The 18,737-nt window shown below is 52.4% G+C and overlaps 1 protein-coding gene across 22 annotated transcripts in view; it reads right to left on the bottom strand.

Annotated features, from left to right (window-relative positions):
- Positions 1–3,564, bottom strand: part of CELF4 (CUGBP, Elav-like family member 4) — a 315,363-nt gene extending 311,799 nt beyond the window's left edge. For 21 of the 22 annotated variants that reach the window (XM_018039731.1, XM_018039744.1, XM_018039749.1 and 18 more), the window contains exon 1: positions 2,901–3,564. In XM_018039731.1, the coding sequence (XP_017895220.1) occupies positions 2,901–3,186 (286 nt within the window). In that variant the 5' untranslated portion in view covers positions 3,187–3,564. The remainder of the gene's footprint in view (positions 1–2,900) is intronic. The other variant, XM_018039743.1, reaches the window with a different exon arrangement.

Here is an 18,737-nt window from a genome sequence, read left to right as displayed (position 1 = left end):
AATTTTATCCCAGTCTGATTCATTAGAAGTCAGAAATTCAAGCAGGGGAAAGAAAAAGCCACAAATATACTCTGAAACCAGGCTTAACAAAGGCACGTTTCTATCTCTAGCCTCATGTTATAATTCAGAGTTGGGGAAAATCTAGAAGCCAAATGCAACCCTCATTCTTCAAGCCTCATCATGCTTTTTGACTTAACAGTAATTAATCACCAATGGCAAGCGAGTAATTTTTTAAGGTGGCCGGAGGCTTATTTTATCAGGATTAGCTAATAAATCAGGCTGTATCACTGAAGGAGGAGTTCAAACTCTTCTAGGACTGAATAAACCAGCCCTTGGAAACTGTCTCATTTATTCAGCTCTCTCCAAGCTTCCAAGCACTGTTAGGGACATTGTGGCCCAGGCTTGCTTATAAAAATCCAGAGGATGGAGAGGCAGGAAGTTTCATAGGGGAAAATATATGCTCAGGCTCTGAAGGGTGAGTTTCGACAACAAGGCACCCAGAGCCAAAGGGCCTGCCTGCCCCTGACTGAGCCAGTTTAGGGGAGGAATTATTTAGAAAATGAAGTTTTGCTTGTCCTGGGAATTCGGGCCAGATATGTGTATGTGTATATGTATATGATGTGTCAAATGTGATACCACTCTATCTTAACCTTCTCTGCCTTCCTGATGCAAATAATGATAATTCTTCATCTTTACTATAATACAAGGCCCCCCCCCCAAACCATCAGAAACAGAGTGATGATACCAGTGGGGGGGGGACTTGAGAAAAAACCAAGGAATATTGTTTAAGATTATCTTCATTTAAAATAAAGAAGCAAAAAAAGTGCTCCAATCCAGATCTCATAGGAAGCTCAGTTCTTCACAACTGTCTTTTTTTTTTTTTTTTACCTCTAGTGGATTTTGATTTTTTTAAACTTTAAAATCTCAAATCCCCACAAGAACCTATCATTAAGATGGGCAAAGAATTTCCATACCTCTGCTTTTTAATTTTCATTATTGCTATTTTAAAATCTGGGGACATATTAAAATGACAAAGGTTTGATACAAACCTTGATTAGCTTCTAGGGAGCTTGATTGGAAAGGGAAAAACTACAGAGATATGGTTGTCTTGAGAGGGAGGGTGATAAAAGGGGAAACAAATATTATTTTGAAGACTGCCTCCCCATTCCACCTTTCCAGTTTCTCTTCTGAACAGACAGACATTTTCTCCATATTGAATAAAGGTTGGTTTCTCCTTCCATTACAGCCCCCACCCTCACCCCACCCCAACAAACCCAGTATATTTCCATTCTGCTGTGTTTTTGTGCTACTCAACATGCCATTAACTTTAAGATTTACTCCTCAGCAGGCAAGCTGGAAGATGCTAAAGCCAATAAAAACTGCTCTCTGGGACTCCAACTATGAAGAGTTTGGAGCTCTGCTTAGTATTCGGATGAAGGGAGGGCTGGAGAGGGAGGGAGGTTGTGATAGTGAAAACCACTGCTGCTCAGAGAACCAGACAGCTCTGCACTCTGCACCTAATGTGCCGGAGGATCAGCTCTGTTCATAGCCCATTTGTGGCCAAGGATGAGGCTGCTCTCTGTGTGTGGGTGGGTGTGCGTGTGCGTGTGTGTGTTTTCATCTTTAAAACCACCAGCTCTAACACAGCATCTTCAGCAGCTCTCCTCACTACTGTTTATTAAAAACGGAACGTCCATACACATCCCTTACAACTTCCTTAGCCTGGTGCTCCCTCTCTGCCTGACGATCAATCTCTCTCAGAAAGCATTTAACTTGCCCACACAGCTCCAGCCCCGATTAATTCCCGCTGCACATCCTATACATTACGGTTAGGGAGCAAGCACTGGGCTAATTTCGTCACCCACCAGCCACCCACACACGTTCTACAACTGAACACGTTTGGGGCTCTGCCTTAAAGATAATAAAACAAGAGGAAAACAGGCAGGCTGCAGACAATTCCCATGACCACTTTCCTAAAAAGTTGCTGGGTTTTAATTCTTTGATCATTCTGATTCCCCCTCCTCCAAGCACTCACTAGCAATGACTGCTTCAAGGGAGAGAAATAATGTACTATAAACCTCTCTACACGGTGAGTTTGGGATAATTTAGGATACACCCTCCAAAATGCCTATCTTTCACACACACATTTTTTTTTCCCGAAGCCCTGTCTGCTTTCTTGAGGAGGGGATCATTCAGGCTTCCCTGACCCCCCACTCTACCCAGGGGATGGCTGGTTCCTTGCTAATTCTTGCCTTAGGTTTTGTCCCTCTTTCCTTCAAACAACCAACCCCCCACCCCCTCCTCCACCACTCAAACCACAACCGGATTATTCAGGCACACGGCTCGACAGGGAGAGTTTACTGTCAAATTGATAGCAAAATAAAAATATCTCTTTGAATTTGTCACCTCTCTTCTTTTTAGACGGCTGCGCTCCCTGCTACTCTGGCCCGGAGCGGAGAAGGAGAAGACCATCTCCTGTTAGCATTTTCAGCACCACGGCGATGGACAGCACCCTTGGTCCCCGGCCGGCTGGAGAGCCCGCCAGTCCGCTCAGCGTCCCGGGCTCGGCCGGCGCAGCCGTCCCCATCCCAATCTTTCAAGTCGCTGGACCCAAAGAGCCAAGCCCCGATTTCTCTCGATCGTCTCTTTCTCTTCTTCAGCTCCCGCTTCTCCCCTCACGAAACCGCGTCTGTCAGCTTCCTGCCCCACATCCAGCCTTGCCCCGGCGAGCAGCTGCCCCACGCGCCCTAGACCCGGTCTCCGCTGCGCGAGCGCCTCCCTCGTCGGCGTCCGCCCGAGGCCCCCTCTCGCGCCGGCTCCCGCTCGCCCGCTCGCCGCCGGCCGCCGGCCGCCCGCCCGCCCCTTCTCCCCGGCAAAGTTGGGAGGGGAGGCGCGCTCACCTTTGTGCATGCCCGTGAACCTGTCCTTGAGAACCGTCAGCTCGTAGATCTTGCCGAACTCCTCGAAGAGGGGCTTGAGGTCCTTCTCGTCCAGGTTGCGGGGGATCTGCCCAATGAACAGCTTGATGGCATCGTGGTCCTTCATGGGAATGGTCGACGGGTTCCCCGGGCTGTGGCTTAATCCGTTCATGTGCCCGGCGCTGCCCGGGCTGCTGCCGAGCCCGCTGGTACTGAGGCTCGCGTTGTCAGCCTGTCCGTTTGCTAACGTGGCCATCTTTATATACATAGAGAAAATCTTCTTTCCTTTTATTCTTTCTCGCTCGCACTCTCTCGCTCCTCTCCCTCGCAAGCTCGCTCGCGCTCACACACGCACACGCACACACACACTCGGGTTCTCTCCCCCTCGGTTGCTCTACACCTCGCTCTGCGCTCGCTCTCTGCTCTCTCTCTCTTTCTCCTCTCTTCTCTCGCTCGCGCTCGCGCTCTCTCTCCTCTCCCCCCTCTCTCCCTCCCTCTCTTCTCTCTCCCTCTCTTTCTCTCTCTCTCTCTCTCTTTCGGTCTGATCTGATTTTTTAATTTTTTTTTTTTTTACATTGAACAGACAGGATCTCTGTCCTTTCCGTTTAAACAGGCTGGACCGGTTCAAGTTCGCAGTCAGACCAGGGGTGGGGGCGGCGAGTGTGCGAGCGCCGTAGAGGGGGGCGCGGGGCCCGGAGAGGGTGAGATGCGGCGGGCGTGGGTGGGGGGGCCCCGCGCGGCGGGCGGCGGCTGGGAGCCGGGCGGCGTGGGGCGGCGCCGGCCCCCCGCGCCTCCCCCGTCGGCGGCCCCGGCGAGCGGCGGTGGTACAGTCCGAGACGGCCCCCGGCTATAAATAGCGCCAGGCGCATGGCTCTTCGGGAGGCGCTGAGATTCCGGGCCCGGCGGCCGCGGGGAGCGGGTGCCAGTTAGGAACGGGGTTGCTGATCTCCTCGTTTGCGTTTTGGGGGTTCCTTTTGTTCATAGCAGCAGGTGCAACTTTTTGTCTTTTCTTAAAAAAACAAAACAAAACATTGATTTTCATGTTCTCGTGGGTATGTAGGGGGGCGTTATCCACCGAGCTGCTCTCTATTAGGGCGCCAGGCGGGCGAAGCAAAGGCTGGGATGGCGGGCGGGGCGGCGGCGAAGGTAGAATGGGCGCTTCTTTTCCTCCCATCTGGTTCCCTTTATTTATTTATTTAGACTCGAAAAAGCGAGCCGGCTTGGAGGAATTCCGCCCAACGATCCGAGTGCGCATTGATCAGTGTCGGGAGAAAAAAAAAGCTACATAAATATATATTATGTGGGTAAATCTATAGACAAGAGCTCTCTCTCTCTCGCGCGCGCTCTCTTTCTCTGCTTTTTTCCCTCCTCGCATCCCCAACCTGCCAGAGCAACCCCAGATCTTCGCCCTCCCGCAAAACTGTCTACAGCCTCCCGAGCTACCTGGGGAGGACCGGTCTGGGGAGCGGTCGGGCCGCGCCGGGGGGCCGGGGCGTAGAGATTCGGGGCCCGACCCCCGTCCCAGCCCGCCCGCGAAGGCTGGAGGTGGGTGTTTCCGTCCGGGACTGCCTCCCCGCCCCGAAGCGCGGCGGCTGCACCCGCAGGCGGCTGGCGGGAGGAAGGTAGGAGCCTGGCGCGTCGGCCGCTCGCCCGGCGGGGAAGCAGGCAGCTTCTGGGCGCGGTGGCCGGTGAGCCAGCACGAGGGACTGGCTTGATTTTGCCCTTGTCTGCTTTACTGGTTCAAATTGAAAAAAAAAAAATTATTATTCTTTTGTAAATCCACCATCAAAAGAAATAAAGTCCCCGAGTCGCTCTCCGGGCTGCGGCCGGACTCAGACACCCGCTGCGTGCGCTGCCCCCCTCGGGCTTCGTTTGCAGCACTTCCCGCTCCAGAAGTGCGAGGCTGGGCGGCACGTCTGCGGGAGAGGGCCGAGGGTCCGGCCGCCCAGCCCGGACTCTGCCGGGTTCCCCATCGGGCCCGCGGTGGCCGGGACGTCGGCTGCGCCGGAGAGGGAGTGGCTGGCGCGGGAGCTGGGTTCGAGCAGCCCCGCCTCTGGGGGCCAAGGCTGGTAGTGAACTTGATTTGGGAAAGCAGATTTTCCTTTTTAATAATATTTACCTGCTCCCCATGCTCTCCTATATTGGCGTTTCCAGGACAGCCTCTTCTCAGCTTCAGAAACCGGACAAATAAGATAACGCGCCCGCTCCCTCGCGGGTTGCCAGGCAGAACTGATGGTGTGACCCTGGACTGGTCCCCGTCGGCCCCTTTCCGGTGTTTTGCGTTTCTCTCTCCTTGCCCTCGGCTTACGTGACGTTACTAGATGATATGTTTTAAAATTTAGTAGATAAATGAGACCCTAGCTGCCTGAAAACCGAGACCCAGCCCGTTTGGTACAGCCACGACGCCGCCAAGCTCTCCAGCGCCGGAGGAGGCCCCGAGGTTCGCTGCCCCAGGCCCGGAGGCCAACCAGGACACCTCTCCCTGACGATCCGGGGCCCAACCCTAACAGCAAGTACAGTTCTGAGAATTGTGGAACTTCATCCTTTCATTTTAAGACACTCCTGCCTTTGCTTGATGGAATCCTGTGTAAGTAGAGTGGGTCATAACTCGGTTCAGGGCTTACATTATCCAGTGTTATCTGATGGTCTAAAAAACGCCCAAGTTGAAGGAATGCAACAGAAACTCACACGGAGAGCTTCCCTGACATGTGGCTGTGGGCTTGGTGTGCCCATGAAGTGCTCTGATAAAGCCCCGTGTCCCTTGCAGCCACACGGAAGGCTTGAGCTGGTGGCTGGGAGATGGGTGCGTATGTCTGTCAGAACTGTGGGTGCTTGTGTGGATGCAGTGTGGTTATGTACCTAGACCCTGTTTGTATCTATACTCTCCGTGTATGTGTATACACCCACTGGGCTAAGACCTCCCTGTCCCCTTTCCCACAGGACACGTCAGCAGAGGCCAATAACTTTGTTCAAAACATCACTTCCAACATTATCCCGTGGCACTGATACTTACTCCCAGAATTGCGCAACAGAGTGGAATGTATTTTTTGCCATAAAAGGGGAGTTTAGGAGAGTGATTCCTTCTTGAAGCCTCTTTTTCTCCTTGCCTCCCCCACCCGCCAAAGTGAAGTGAGGACCAGGGGAAGTAAAGAAAGTGAGCTGAGGGGGGCTGGGGAAAGAGGGGTTGCACAGAAGAGGGGACTGAGGTTCACGGTCCACTTCTTTCTGACCCTCAGCCCCTTCCCTCCAGGTTCAAATCAATTATTCACAGGCATTTCATTATTCATATTTTATTATTAATAATAATAGCCAATACATAAATAAAAGCAGCCCCTGGGCAGGAGTGAGTTGGGGCATGGAGTTGTTACTGAAAGGGGATGTCTGGTTATTTCAGAGACTCCTTGCTTCGTGCTTTTCTGCCCGTCTGCCTCCTGCACCCTGGTTCCTCTCCACATCCGGACCCTGGACCTGAAGCTATGAAGAGCCTCTTCTTCTCTGGGGAAGGTTCCTGACTCTCCCCTCTCTCCCATCTGAGGATGGCTTATTTTGGATCTGGGCTGTCTTCCCTTGCACATTCTTCAACTTTTAGCTCCAGGGCAGGTGTGTGGTGAAACACCCCACCTCCCCCCAGCTTTCTGGGCCAGGAGCGGCTTCTGCCAAGGCAGGATCTCTTAAAGACGCAGTGAGGATCTCTTCGGCTCCCTCCTCTCAGCCGCAGCTGAGAGATAGGGTTACTACGACACAGACAGGTATCTCAGAACATAAAGGACCCCTGAGAAGACAGCAGAGAACGTGGTTCAGTTGGTGCTTTGGCCTCCTTGTCCTTGATCACCTAGAAAGACTTACATTTTTTTAACCTTCAATCATCAAAGAGAAATGTAATTAGAGGAACATGGGGGCAAAGTATGACTCACTGTGGCATTTAAACAGATTGAAAACTTTTTCTGCAAGTGCCGCTTCGTGGCCGCAATTGTTCCATCCATGGAGAGGGAGAAGGCTGGCAAATGGAAGGGGAGCTGGAAACAATTGCTTCTCATTTGCTGTCTGCCTCTGGGGTTTGCACGTTGATGCTGATTCATCTTTGGGGATGTAAGGCACCCCATCCGCGTGGTGGGAATCCTGACTCAGGGGTATCCTTGTGCAGCTTCTTGCTTCCTGCTGGTCACTTCCTTTTGCCACCCTCCTCCTCAAGAAGGGAAGAGGGCCTCATTGTGCTCAGCTCCCCTCCAGCTGGGGCACCGTTACTCCCCTCTCTCTGGTACCCATGGAACCATGTTTGCAGCTTTGGCCATGACCGTACACCCTCAGACCTGCATGGGCTCTCCTGCCCGTGAATCTTCGTTCTCAATTGAGACTGAGACCTGGTGGAGGGTGGGAACCAGGCCATCTGGACAGGCAAGGGCACGCAGCAGGTGCTAGGGTGGAGTTTCTAGATCCCACTGTCTAATTTGATTTTGGGGGCAAGGCTGTGTTCATTCAAATAGACTCTAAGGATAGGGGCTGCAAGGCCTTGGCAAACTCTCTCCCAGAAGGAGTTCAAAGCCCAGGGTGAGACACAAGCAGGGTAGAACACGCACAGCAACTTGGCTTAGAGGCACCGCTCAGTCATTCTTACATTGATCAGCCTGTCCTCTTCTCCCCTGGCAGCAGCAGAGAAAGGACAGGCCTGGGAAGACCCAGCTATCTTGTTAGAAAGACCAAAGTCATCCCAAGTGAAAAGCCCCAGAACAGCAAACGGCAACAGATGGTTAAATGTTTTCTTGGCTGAGGAGTTCAACATCCACACGTGAGAAAACAGAAGATGATCCCGAGCTGTGTGGTGATCTGTGATGGGGGTAGCAGCCTTGAGGTAAAACGGGCAGGATGAGGAAGGGTAGATGGCCAGAGAGCTGGCTGATGGCCTGGCCTTAGGGCTAGGAGAGCAAGAAGTATCTGTTCTCTAAGGTTCTGTTGAGAGCCAGCTAAAAACAGAGCTTCGGTCTGATGGGGCACCCCCAGCAGAGACCAGACCTCCAGTTAAAGTCCTTCTGGAGTGAACTGCTTGCCCAGCCCTGCGGAGGGCAGTGAGGGGAGGTTGGAGAGAAAGAGAGGCTCAGTTGCTCGCTGTTTGGGCCAAGAGACTGACTCAGAGAGCCTGGTAACCACCCTAGGGCAAGACCCAGTTGGGGGCTCGAGGGACAGTTGTGTCATGGGATCCTGGAGAAGGCGGCGCTGCTGTGGGCAGTGGCACCCAGGGTTGGCTAGCTGGTGGGGTGAGCTCCGATCTGGCCCTGCAGGAAGTGGTGGGTCTACTTGGGAAGAGACGAGAGAGGTTGAGGCAGTGGGTGGAGCTGCCGGGCCTGAAAAGGACAAGGGTCTCTGGGCTCTGCGGGATGCTAAAGAGGTAAGGCTCCTGTGTTGAGGCAGGTAGGGTGGGCAAGGCGAGGCTTAAGGCAGCCTTGGAAGTCTATATTCCTCATAAGCCCAGGGGTTCTGTCCTTGAATAATTTGGGAAGGTTTCATGGTATAAGGAACAGTAATTGAGGTGGGGAAAAAGAGGAAAATAGCATCTGCCTTTTCTCAGTTAATTAGCAGTCTCCTGCTACCCAGAGTGCACAGTTGAAGACTCCCCTGTCCTGTCCTGAGCCCTCAGCGGGCCTGGCCAGGGGAGTGAACCCCTGGAGGGAGGAAGAGAATTGGAGGTGGTCCGGTGTGTGTTTGTGGGAAACCAGGGACTCCCCAGAAGGGACTGGCTGCCTCCTGGAGCTCAGATGAGTGGCAGGGCTGGTAAGGCTGGGGTCTCTGGGCTTCTCTCCTGGCTGGCTGAGCCCCTCGGGACATGTGGCCTTGGTCTTGTGGGAGCCCCTGGGCCGGGGCAGTGGCAGGAAATGCCATGGGGAGTCTCCCGCCTTTGGGTCAGTATGGGTGTGCCCTCCAGGTTCTTGTTCCAGGCTTTCATGCCAATCCAGGCTTTGCCTCACTTTCGCTGAGGACAGGCAGGAAATGGCAGGGCAGGTCAGACAGACCTGGAGATGTTGCCTCTGGAATCCTGCTTCCTGCATCCCCGGTTGAGGCTGGGCCAGCCTGAAGTCAGGGGGAGAGACCTAGTCATGCCTTTCCTGGGTCTCAGCTTCCGCCTCTGTAACATAGAGATTGGGGTCCTTTCTGCCACCCTCCTTTCCTTCCTCGCATCACATCCAAGAAGGGGAGACAGTACCTGGGAGGCTGACTCACGGTTCTCATGTAAAAATTGTTATGGTGAGAATAGAAACTGAGGGTCAAAATAGGCGACAGAAAGGTGTAGAGGAAGTTATCTTATTTGAACTGAAGGGTTGGGAGTTTACTCTTTATCTTTTCTAAACACTTATTTTTTTTTTTTTTTCTTAGGAGCCAGCACTCAGTCCACCAGGAGCAGGTGCTTATGACTGTGTTCAGGTGAAACTGGCTTCAAGTCCTGCCTCTCCCACTTACTGACTCTGGGACCTTGGACAGGTTCTTTAATCTCTTTGTGGCTCTGTTTTCTTATGTGTGAAATTGGAAGAGGAATAGAAGCTTCCTCGTTAAATGGTGATGAGGGGTAAATGAGTAGATGCAGGGCAAGTGGTTCGATCAATGTCTGATCAGCCAGTATTGTCAGAGCACCACGCTGGGCTGTGTGTGGGGAGCAAGGGGGGCGCTGAGGGGCTGGCCCAGCCCCTCCACATCCTGCAGAGGAGGAGGTGTGCCCCGTTCAGCTGGGGCCTGAGTGGGACCCGCAGTGGGTGCCCTCACTTGCTGCCTGCTTGTTTCTCAGCATGCTCCTGAGGGTGGGCATCCTTCAGGGTGAGCGAGGCGTCATCAGTGCCTCTACCTGGGGCTTGCCCTGGGTACCGGCTGCTGGCACTCCGCGGCCCCTTCTTACCTGTGAGGTGTTGCTGTAGCAAGTCCTTTTAATTGTGATGTTTTACTAATTAGTTTTTAATTATGTTAATTTATTGTACATGAGCCCTGAGGTTTTCAGACACTGGGCTCACTTTAGAAGCTGGAATAGTGACTTGTGTTTATTACACACACTCAGTGCTATGCATACATGCCACTTTCTCGGGGCCGCAATTTCTCTGATAAAGTTGCTGGATGGATAGCTTCTATCCGCGCTCTCTCATCTGAATTCTCCCTACTGCCGCCAGGCTCCCAGGCTGGCATGGCACCCTTCACGTTGTTTTGGGGGTTAAGAAACCCAGCATCCACTGGCAGTGGACATGTGCTGGTGACCTGGAGTGAGGTGGCTGGAGGAGACCCCAACTGGAAGGGGGCTGGGGAAGGTGAGCCAGCAGGACATTTACTTTGGGCTGGTTCTTCAAAGGGTTGTTTTCTAGGGGATTCAGAATCACCCATCTGTGTGGACCCCTCCTGAGGCCTCACCCAGCCGCTGAGGGCTGACAAGAGCTTGACAAGGAATCTGCGGCTGTGTGGTCTAGGGAGAGAGAAGCAGAGATGGGTAGCGGGTGGAGAGGGCCCATGGCATGGTCAAGTTGGGCGGTGAAGGCCAGGGCAGGATGTAGGCTTGTGTTCCGGGGTGGTAGGTGGCCGTGGGGCACGGGTTTGCAGCAGGCTGAGCCCACAGGAAAGACTCGGGGTAGGAACTCTCTGACCATCTGTTAACACAGAAGAGTATTATCAATGGCACAAGACTGGGACAAAGAAGGTAAAGACTGGGTATTTAAGGGAGAAATCACCCGTCACCTCCAGCCCAAGACATGTGCTGAGTGGGAGGGACACTTTACTGGGCCCATTTCCCACAGGTCATTTCTACATTCAAAGGCTGAAGGTTTGCTACCACTAGGGATATTTAAAGAAGGTACCGTAGGTTTTTAAGAACCATCCTCCTCCCAACAAATAATTTCCAGATGGCAACCTTCTTTGAATAAGTTTAAATTCTTTCAAAGTGTTTAAGCAAAGTTGTGTATGTAAATTCTGCTCTCTTACTAAGCAGACACATTCATATAAATCTTGTGCAGAGTAAAATTTAAAGAAACACAGTCTATAAATACGACTGGGAATTTATTGCTTAAAAATATGTATATGACTTTGACTATAGAGACATATATGCATAGTGCATGCATTGTGTACAGAAAGAGTCTGAACTTTGAAATCAGACAGGTTTTTAACCTACCAGCCACAGAAGTCCTGCTCTCAGCCTCAGTTTCCTCATCTGAAATACGGGCATGGTAACACTGCATATGATTGTCATAAAGAGGTGATCTTTATGTCCTAAAAGTAATAAATATATTGTGTCTGCCACACTGCCATTAAAGGTGAGCTGTGATTATTGTGAGTGGATTTATTAAAAAGTAAACTAAGGCTCTTCTTTCCAGGGATAAATATAAACTGTAGATAGAAATAACATTTAGACCATGTGTAACAGGACATGGGTATTTTCTGAGGAAGAGGACAGTTGGGGTTTCTCCTCAGTGGTCCTCCGAGTGTGTTGGGGAGATAAAAGTGATGTAAGCATCTGGTCGTGGGTGTAGTCTTGTGAAGGTGTTTGGGGGAGCAGAGCCCATGTCAGGGAGGGGCCCCATGGGTTTCTCCCCACCCAGCAGTTCAGCGATGCTCACCTCATTTAGGCTTGGGAAGGGCCCACATTGTAGCACACCTAGCACCCCCCCGCCACTGCCTGGGAGCCTGCACCCACACATCTGTGTGCCCTGACCCCCGGGAGGCTCCCACACAGACCTGCATGACTGGCCCCCCTCCAGAGAAGGAGGCGGTGGGCAGGCTCTGACTCACTCCCTGGCTCTGTGCCCCTCTAGCTGAGTCACAGCGTAATTGATCCCTCCCTGCCCGAGGTTCCTGCTCTCCTGTGACCCAAAGCAGGGTCATTTCCAGACAGTGGGGCTGGGGAGGCCTGGTTGAGGAGGCCTGGCTGGGGAGAGGCAGTCTGTGGAGGGAGGGATGGGTTGTCAGAACCAGAGGGTGGCCCTGAGCCGGTGCAGACTTTTCTGGATGTCTGCTGAGGTGCTGTGTTTAGAGGAGCCGGGGCTTGGTCCACCGCCCACCACCACACTTTGGTGTCTCCATCAGGGCAGGGCTGTCTCTATGAAAGCTACTGCAGGAAATAAGGAAGGCAGTGTTTGGTCTCTGGGCATCTCCTTGAAGCTGTTTGTGGTGTTTGTGCTTCAAGGAGGAAGGTGCCTCCTTCGTGGATCCAAACTGAGTTGTGGGCTTGGAGGAGTGGAGGGGTGGGAGATGGGAAGTTGGGAACGTGTGATCCACACATGATACCAGGGCAACTTCATGTCATCCTTGGCCTGGAAACAAAGAACCACCTCTGGTACTGATGAAATGGGAAACTCTGACCAGCGGGATGAAGTCCTCCTGGCCTAGTGGCAGAGTACGGAGTAAGGTTACCTCTGCCAAGGTCTTCGCCAGTAGACACATCCAGAGTGTGGTCTGCAAGTTCCCAGACCAGCCTTGTCCTACCAGCCCTGCCCTTGACCGCATCACTGCCCCTCCTGGGACAAGTCATGTGATCACTTTTGGTTTCCTCATCTAGAAAATGGACATACATTTCTCCTTGTATGCCAGAGAAGGATCTAATGAATATATATAGCTCTAAGAAATAATCAATCATATTGTTATAAGCCTGTCTCCTCTGCATATCCCAGTTCCTTGCTCTTGTCCTGCCTGAGATCCGCACGGAAAGATGTGTGTTCTCAGTCCCAGTTCTGAGATGATGCCACCCCACTGAAGGCAGTGTGGAGCCTTGATGGGCTTGATGCCAAGAGTCACTTCTGTGGGCATCAGATAACAGGGAGCCTCAATCCCGGCTCTGGTGGGACTCTGGCAAGCCTCACTTTGTCATTGGGCCACCTGCTTCCCCCTCTCTGGGTCTTATTCTCTGAATTATGGGTTGGGGACTGTAATCCTTGCTCTGCACAAATCGTGGGAAGCAGGTAGAATTGGCAGCAAGGAACGATGGAGTTGCTTCCCGAGTGTAGGGTGCTTATTGTAATCTACCTGGCCCCGCCCACCCCATCCTGCTTCCTACAGCCCCGGAACAGAACGAGCAGCTCGCTTCGCTCATCCTTCCTCCTTCTCCTGATTATTTCTCCCAGTCACACTTAATAGCCGCCGGGCTTTTGGCTGCAGCCCGGTATATAATAACCTGCAATTATTGTCCACTTAAGCTGTCCCCGGGGCCTTGTCGGTTGCGCTGCCCGGCCCGCACAGCCGGCCTGCTGATTTCCGTCAGTCAGGACCAATGAGAAGAAAGCTCTCAAGGGCTGGTCTGACAACTTGTTTGGCAGGGCCGCCAACTCCACGGCTGTAGCTTCATCAGAGATGGGGCTCCCTCCAGTCACACCCTCATCCAGCCCGGGTACCTGAGCTTTCTGGGGCCTGACCGTCTGGGTCGTTCCCAGCCATCCCCGTGTCCTCTGGCCCCTGCATTAATCCACACACTGTCCGCATTTAACTTCTTTGCCTGTGTTTTCTTTTCCCTGGTGCTACCAGCCGCTTGCTCACTACTGCTCCGCTCCCACAGGGGCTTAGTTTCTCCTCTGCATCCCTATGAGGGAGGCATTGGCATTTTACAAATCCAGCTACTGAAGATCAGAGAGGTTAGGTGTCTTTCCCAGGGTCACATAGCCAGGAAATGTCAGAGTGAAAAATCAAAATTGAGTTGGCTGATTCCACAGCTCTCTGTGGAAGTCCTACCCTGCCTCGGGGACTCTGCTCCATGCCACCTCCTTTGGACAGCTGTCTCTACCCCTGCAGTAGCATTGGTCTCTGCTACTCTGAGACCCTTAAAGCCCTTGAGTTGGAGGCAGGTACTCTTGCTCCTATGTGGGCATAGCTCACCCATCGTCCACCGTTTTGATTCATAGAGCATCTTTCTGTGCAGTTGGGATAAAGCTGAGCTTTGGTCATTGTTCGCATCCCCCTTTCCCAACTTTGATGCATATCCTTCTGAGCACCTCTGCCAGGGCCTGATCCTTGCAGCTCCGGACTAGGGCCCTCTCCCATCTCTCTGGTTTATCTCTCTGGCCCCACCGTAGTGATGGTGATCACCATGATGGTGGCAAAAGTCCATTTCTACGCTGCGAAACAATAGGCAGGGTCTGTGCCAGCACTGAGAGATGGCGGAATCTGAGACTATTTTCTATTTTCACACCCCTGAGAATCTAATAATAAAATGACCAGGACCGCAAGGGGGAGGCCTGACTCTGAGTCCCCTTATCCTGAGTGCTGTCATCTTGGCATGTGTCTGTGTGTCTGTCTGTGAGTATGCCCACGTGTGTGTTGACATGGTCTAGAGCAAAGAGGTGACCACGGGCCGTGGAGCCTGTCGGGGCCTGTGGTGAGCAGAGCCAGGGGTCTCCTGGACCATCAGCCAGAGGGTCCAGGGCCGGAGAGCTTTGAAGACCACTGTGTCCAGAGGGTGCCCTGGCTGTGGCCTTATTGGCAGTCACAATGGGCTCTGGGCTGTCTGTGGACGAGGTCCAGATGCCTAGGAACCAGTCTGAGGTCCATCACCTGTCTAGGCCCCAGTCTACCCAGGGGATGCTCCCTGTCCACTTCCCAACTCACCCTTTGCCTGAATATTCTTACAGGCTCTTGTGTTCTTCAGTCCTTTGTCTCAGCAAGAGGGCTTTGTTGGAAGACAGTTTGGGGGTACCCTGAGGCCTTCTCTGGCCCCTTGAATCTTACAAGCTAAGTCTGAGGCTGGCCTGAGGTTGGTGTCTTGGAAGGAGCCAGCCTCTCCTCCTCTCTGCTACCCTAGCTCATGTTCTGATGGGGCAGAGGTCTCCAGCCCACCGGGGTCCGCACCTCCCTCCTCCCCCAGTAGCTGGTGTGCGTCTCTGGCCTCTCCCAGCTTTGCCTTGCCTCTCTGGCTGGAAATGCCCCTGTCCTTGGGTCCTTGGCCCTGAGCCCTGGGGTGAGACCTCTCAGGAAGAGCTGAAAGATCCTTAGGCGGGGGCAGCAGGAGAGAACAGGGCCAGAGCCTGCCCCGCCAGCTAGCACCTGCAGCTGCATTCACTTGACCCTGACGGGGGCAAACACACAGTGGCCTTTATTTTCTTTAGCTGCCATTTGACTCTCCCGGCCTAGATCTTCCATGCCAGGGGGAGAGGAAGGCTTTAGGAGTGTTCATTAGTGGTCAGTCACTCTGATTACTGTTAGTGATCGTCTCATATGGGCAAATTCTGCATCTTTGGAGGGTTTTCTCTTCTCTGTAGCCAAGATGGCGTCTGAGGTGGGGGAAGCTTACACATGCTGTGATGTGGAGGAGGGGCCCTGGGCTGTCCTGTGCAGTTGTCTGGATCTCCACAGGCTCCTGGGGGATCTCCATCCTGGGGGTCCTAGAGTGGGGGCTGACAAATTCCACTGCCCACCAGGCCCCAGCTGGACATCATGGTCCAGGCTTTGAGTGACCCCCACCACACCCACCTACAACCTCTCACCCTCCCTCACCCAGGGGGTCGGGAGCAAACCCTGGCTTCCAGGTTTCCTTCAGTATTTCCCACTCTAGAGGGCAACCAGGTAGCTTCTGGAATTCTCCCACACCTCAGGCAGGTAGAATGGACAGGGAGAAAGAATGGATGAAAAAAATTTGTTTAATCCCATCTTCCTGCCTAAACCCACTCCTCTTTTATACACAACCCCTTCCCAGATGCTGCTAGTGGTTAAAGAACCTGCCTGCCAATGCAGGAGACATGGGTTAGATCCTGGGTCGGGAAGGTCCCCTGGAGGAGGGCATGGCAACCCGCTCCAGTATTCTTGCCTGGAAAAATCCCATGGACAGAGGAGCCTGGTGGGCTATGGTCTATGAGATCACAGAGTCAGACATGACTGAAACGACTTAGCATGCATGCACCCTGCTAGCGGTGGCTCCAGGTTGTGTGGAGCCATCCAAACAGGAGGTACTGCCCAGCACCCAGCTTTTAACTTCCTTTGAAAATGTGCTTTTTTCTCTCTCCCTTCCTTCCCTGCTTAAGGCCCAGCTCTGGGGTGGGACAGGTATGCTCTGTAGCGAGAATGCCTGCTCTTTCTTGTCTTCATTCCTGGCTCTTCTCCCCAAATCACGAAGGCTCCTGTAGTCTGTTCCTTCTTACTGCTATGTCTGGGGGCACTGGTGGGCCAGCCTGGCACAGCGCCAGGCAGCAGGACAAGCAGCCCTGTTGGGAAGCCACAGTGAAGCCGGGTTTGGCAGAGTCTGCTTACAATACAAAAAAACCAAATGTATCCCTCTGGGTGGCTTTTAAAACTAGTTTTGATCATTTGAAGAGTAAATCCTTAGCTACTTAGAAAGCTTGACAATCTAAAATGATTCATTTGTCAAATATTTAGGTTAGTTGAGATTTAGCATTTCCTAGTATGTAGAAGAGGCGTGACTGTAAATTGATCAGACAAGTTTTATGTGTGAGCTCTAATGGGCTCTAAACCACGTCCTTCACTGAGAGGCAGACCCTGAAACAGAGTGCCCCACGTGTGTGTGTGTGCGTGTGTGTGTGAGTACATGGGCCCGTGTGCATGTGTTCACGTGTTTGTCAGACACACACGGGTGAGCACCTCACCCTTACTGGAGTTTATTATATTTTCTTTGTGTTGCTAATGCTTTTGGCCTCTGGGGGTGCTATATATATACAGATACAGAATTTGAGAAACACAGGATTTTCCACCTGAAAGGAACCTTAGGCATCTTCTAATCCACTTTTCTCATTTTACACATCCGGCAATTAACATCCAAAAAGGTAAGGTGACTTGCTCAAGGGTCAGATATAGAAGCCAGGGCGCTCTCATTTTCTCTTTCATGCACACTTGCACTTAGCCCTCTAGTTATAAATGCCTGTTTCTTCATTGTTCAGCACGTCTTTGTTTCTTTCTCTCTCCCCTGTGCTTCCTTTCCACCCTGTCTGTCTGTCTTTCCTCTTCTGTGTTCCTGGGTCAAGGGCTGAGGCCACATGGGCGGCGGAGATGCTGGCTCCCAGGAAGGCTGCCTCAGCAGGCTGCCCAGGCCAGGGCCCATGGGGAGGTCGAGGTTCGGAGTGCTCTCTGCTTCGCAGTTCGCAGGGAACCTGGGGGAACAGTGCCTCTGCCCTGGGGAGAGGCACAGAGGTGGCAGGGCGGGTCAGCTCTGCCGCTGTGCGGTGCGTTTTCAGCCTGATCCTATTTCTCTGGATCCCTCCCAGGGGGAGCTGATGTTCTCTTAGGGGGAGGAAATGGCTTCAGTCCTGAGTCCCTTTCTCAAGCCTGAGCCATGTGGCCTCCATGTGTTTTTTTTTTAAGGAAGATGGACATGTTCCCTGCCTCAAGTCCAAGATGTGCAGGAAAGCTCCCCTTCTAACCCTGCTATCCTGACACTGATGCTGAAGTTTGGCTCTCTGTCCTTGACAGACCCTGTGGAATGACTGTGGCTCCAGAGAGACTTGGAATCTCAGATTTGGCATGGGGCTTAGGGGTCATCTTTTTCACTGCCACGCGCATTAGAGGACTCGATCCCCTAGTGCCCCCAAAGTCTCTCTCCGGTCTGCCTAACTTCTTCCAGCAATGGGCCAGTTCCTTTAAAAAGGCCTGCCGTGATTCCCTTCTCCCAAGATGTTCCCATGTCTTTCCGTTCCCGTGGTTACCCTTGCTTTCTCTACTTTGTTGATTCTCATCTGTAATATGCTTAGAGTGGCTTTTGTCTTTCCCACTTGACACAGATTATTCTTACTAAGGCCCTCAGTGTCTTCCTTGGTCAAATCTAGAGACTACCTTTTTTAGCTTTTGTGTTAATGCTACCAACCACGTCTTTGAACCATCTTCCTTCTCTTTTAAGAAATACGCTGTTCTCTCTTTGTTCACCTGCTACTTCTCATTTGTCCCCTAGACTGAGCCCTTTCTCTGTTCACCCTTAAATGCTGGGTTGCCCCGGTGCCAGCTTTCAATTATCTTTTTTTTTTTTTTAGGGCTCACAGTCTCCTAGGGTACAGGCTGGTAATTTCCTGTAACATGTTGAAGGCTCCAGTAACACGTGTTCAGTCTCCTCTGCTTTCCTGAGCTTCAACCTCTTATTGACAACTTCTGGGGTTTTCTATCAAAAGACCCTCAGACTCAGGGGTTCTGTCTTCCTGTGAGAAAAAAGATCCCCCACGTGCGGTCCTCATTTTAGCCCTGTGATCTACCAGTCATCTCAGCCAGAGTGTGAATCACTCCTGACTGTATCATTTCCCTCCTCCTACAGATGCCCTTGGCCGCCACGTCCTGCCAGCTCTCTCCACATCCCCTCTTCCCCACCAGGCCCGCATATTCTCTCTCACTTCCACTATTGCTGTGTTCTTCTAACCAGTCTCTTTGCCATTGACTTTATCTTCTCTGACCCACATGAGCTTCATTCTGCACACAGACTGGGCTTTCTAAATACTAGATCTGGTCATGCCAGCTCCCTCCTCAAAAGCCTTCAGTGACTCCCCATTGCTTGCAGGATGGAGAATGATCTCCTAGGCTTGTTATTCCAGGACCCTCGTAACGCCCCCTGTCCCCTCTGCTTCTCCTTCTGAGCCTGTCTTGTCACGTCCCCCGTCCTGGGCTAGGTGCCTCAGCCGCAGCCTGCATCAGTCTAATCCTCACTCTTTTTTATAGCCATCTGCACAATTGTTATTAATCGACTAAGTTACTGGGTGATTCCTCCCTGCTCCCCCAGCCCTGGTAGACTCTAAGCTCCTCAAGGGCACAACGATGCCTTTCTTGTTCAGTTCTCCACCCTGGAGCCTAGCATCCTGTGTGCCCAATAAATCCCCAATGACCGGATGACTGGAGAGCTTCAGGTGTGTTAGTCTGAGTAGAATTTTGACCCTGTAGTGGAGTATTCCCAGG

The sequence above is a fragment of the Capra hircus genome, chromosome 24 (genome assembly GCF_001704415.2).
Source record: "Capra hircus breed San Clemente chromosome 24, ASM170441v1, whole genome shotgun sequence".
In the NCBI taxonomy this organism is placed as follows: Eukaryota; Metazoa; Chordata; class Mammalia; order Artiodactyla; family Bovidae; genus Capra; species Capra hircus.
Note: the sequence above shows the minus strand (reverse complement) of the source record. Positions and strands in the feature narration are given on the sequence as shown.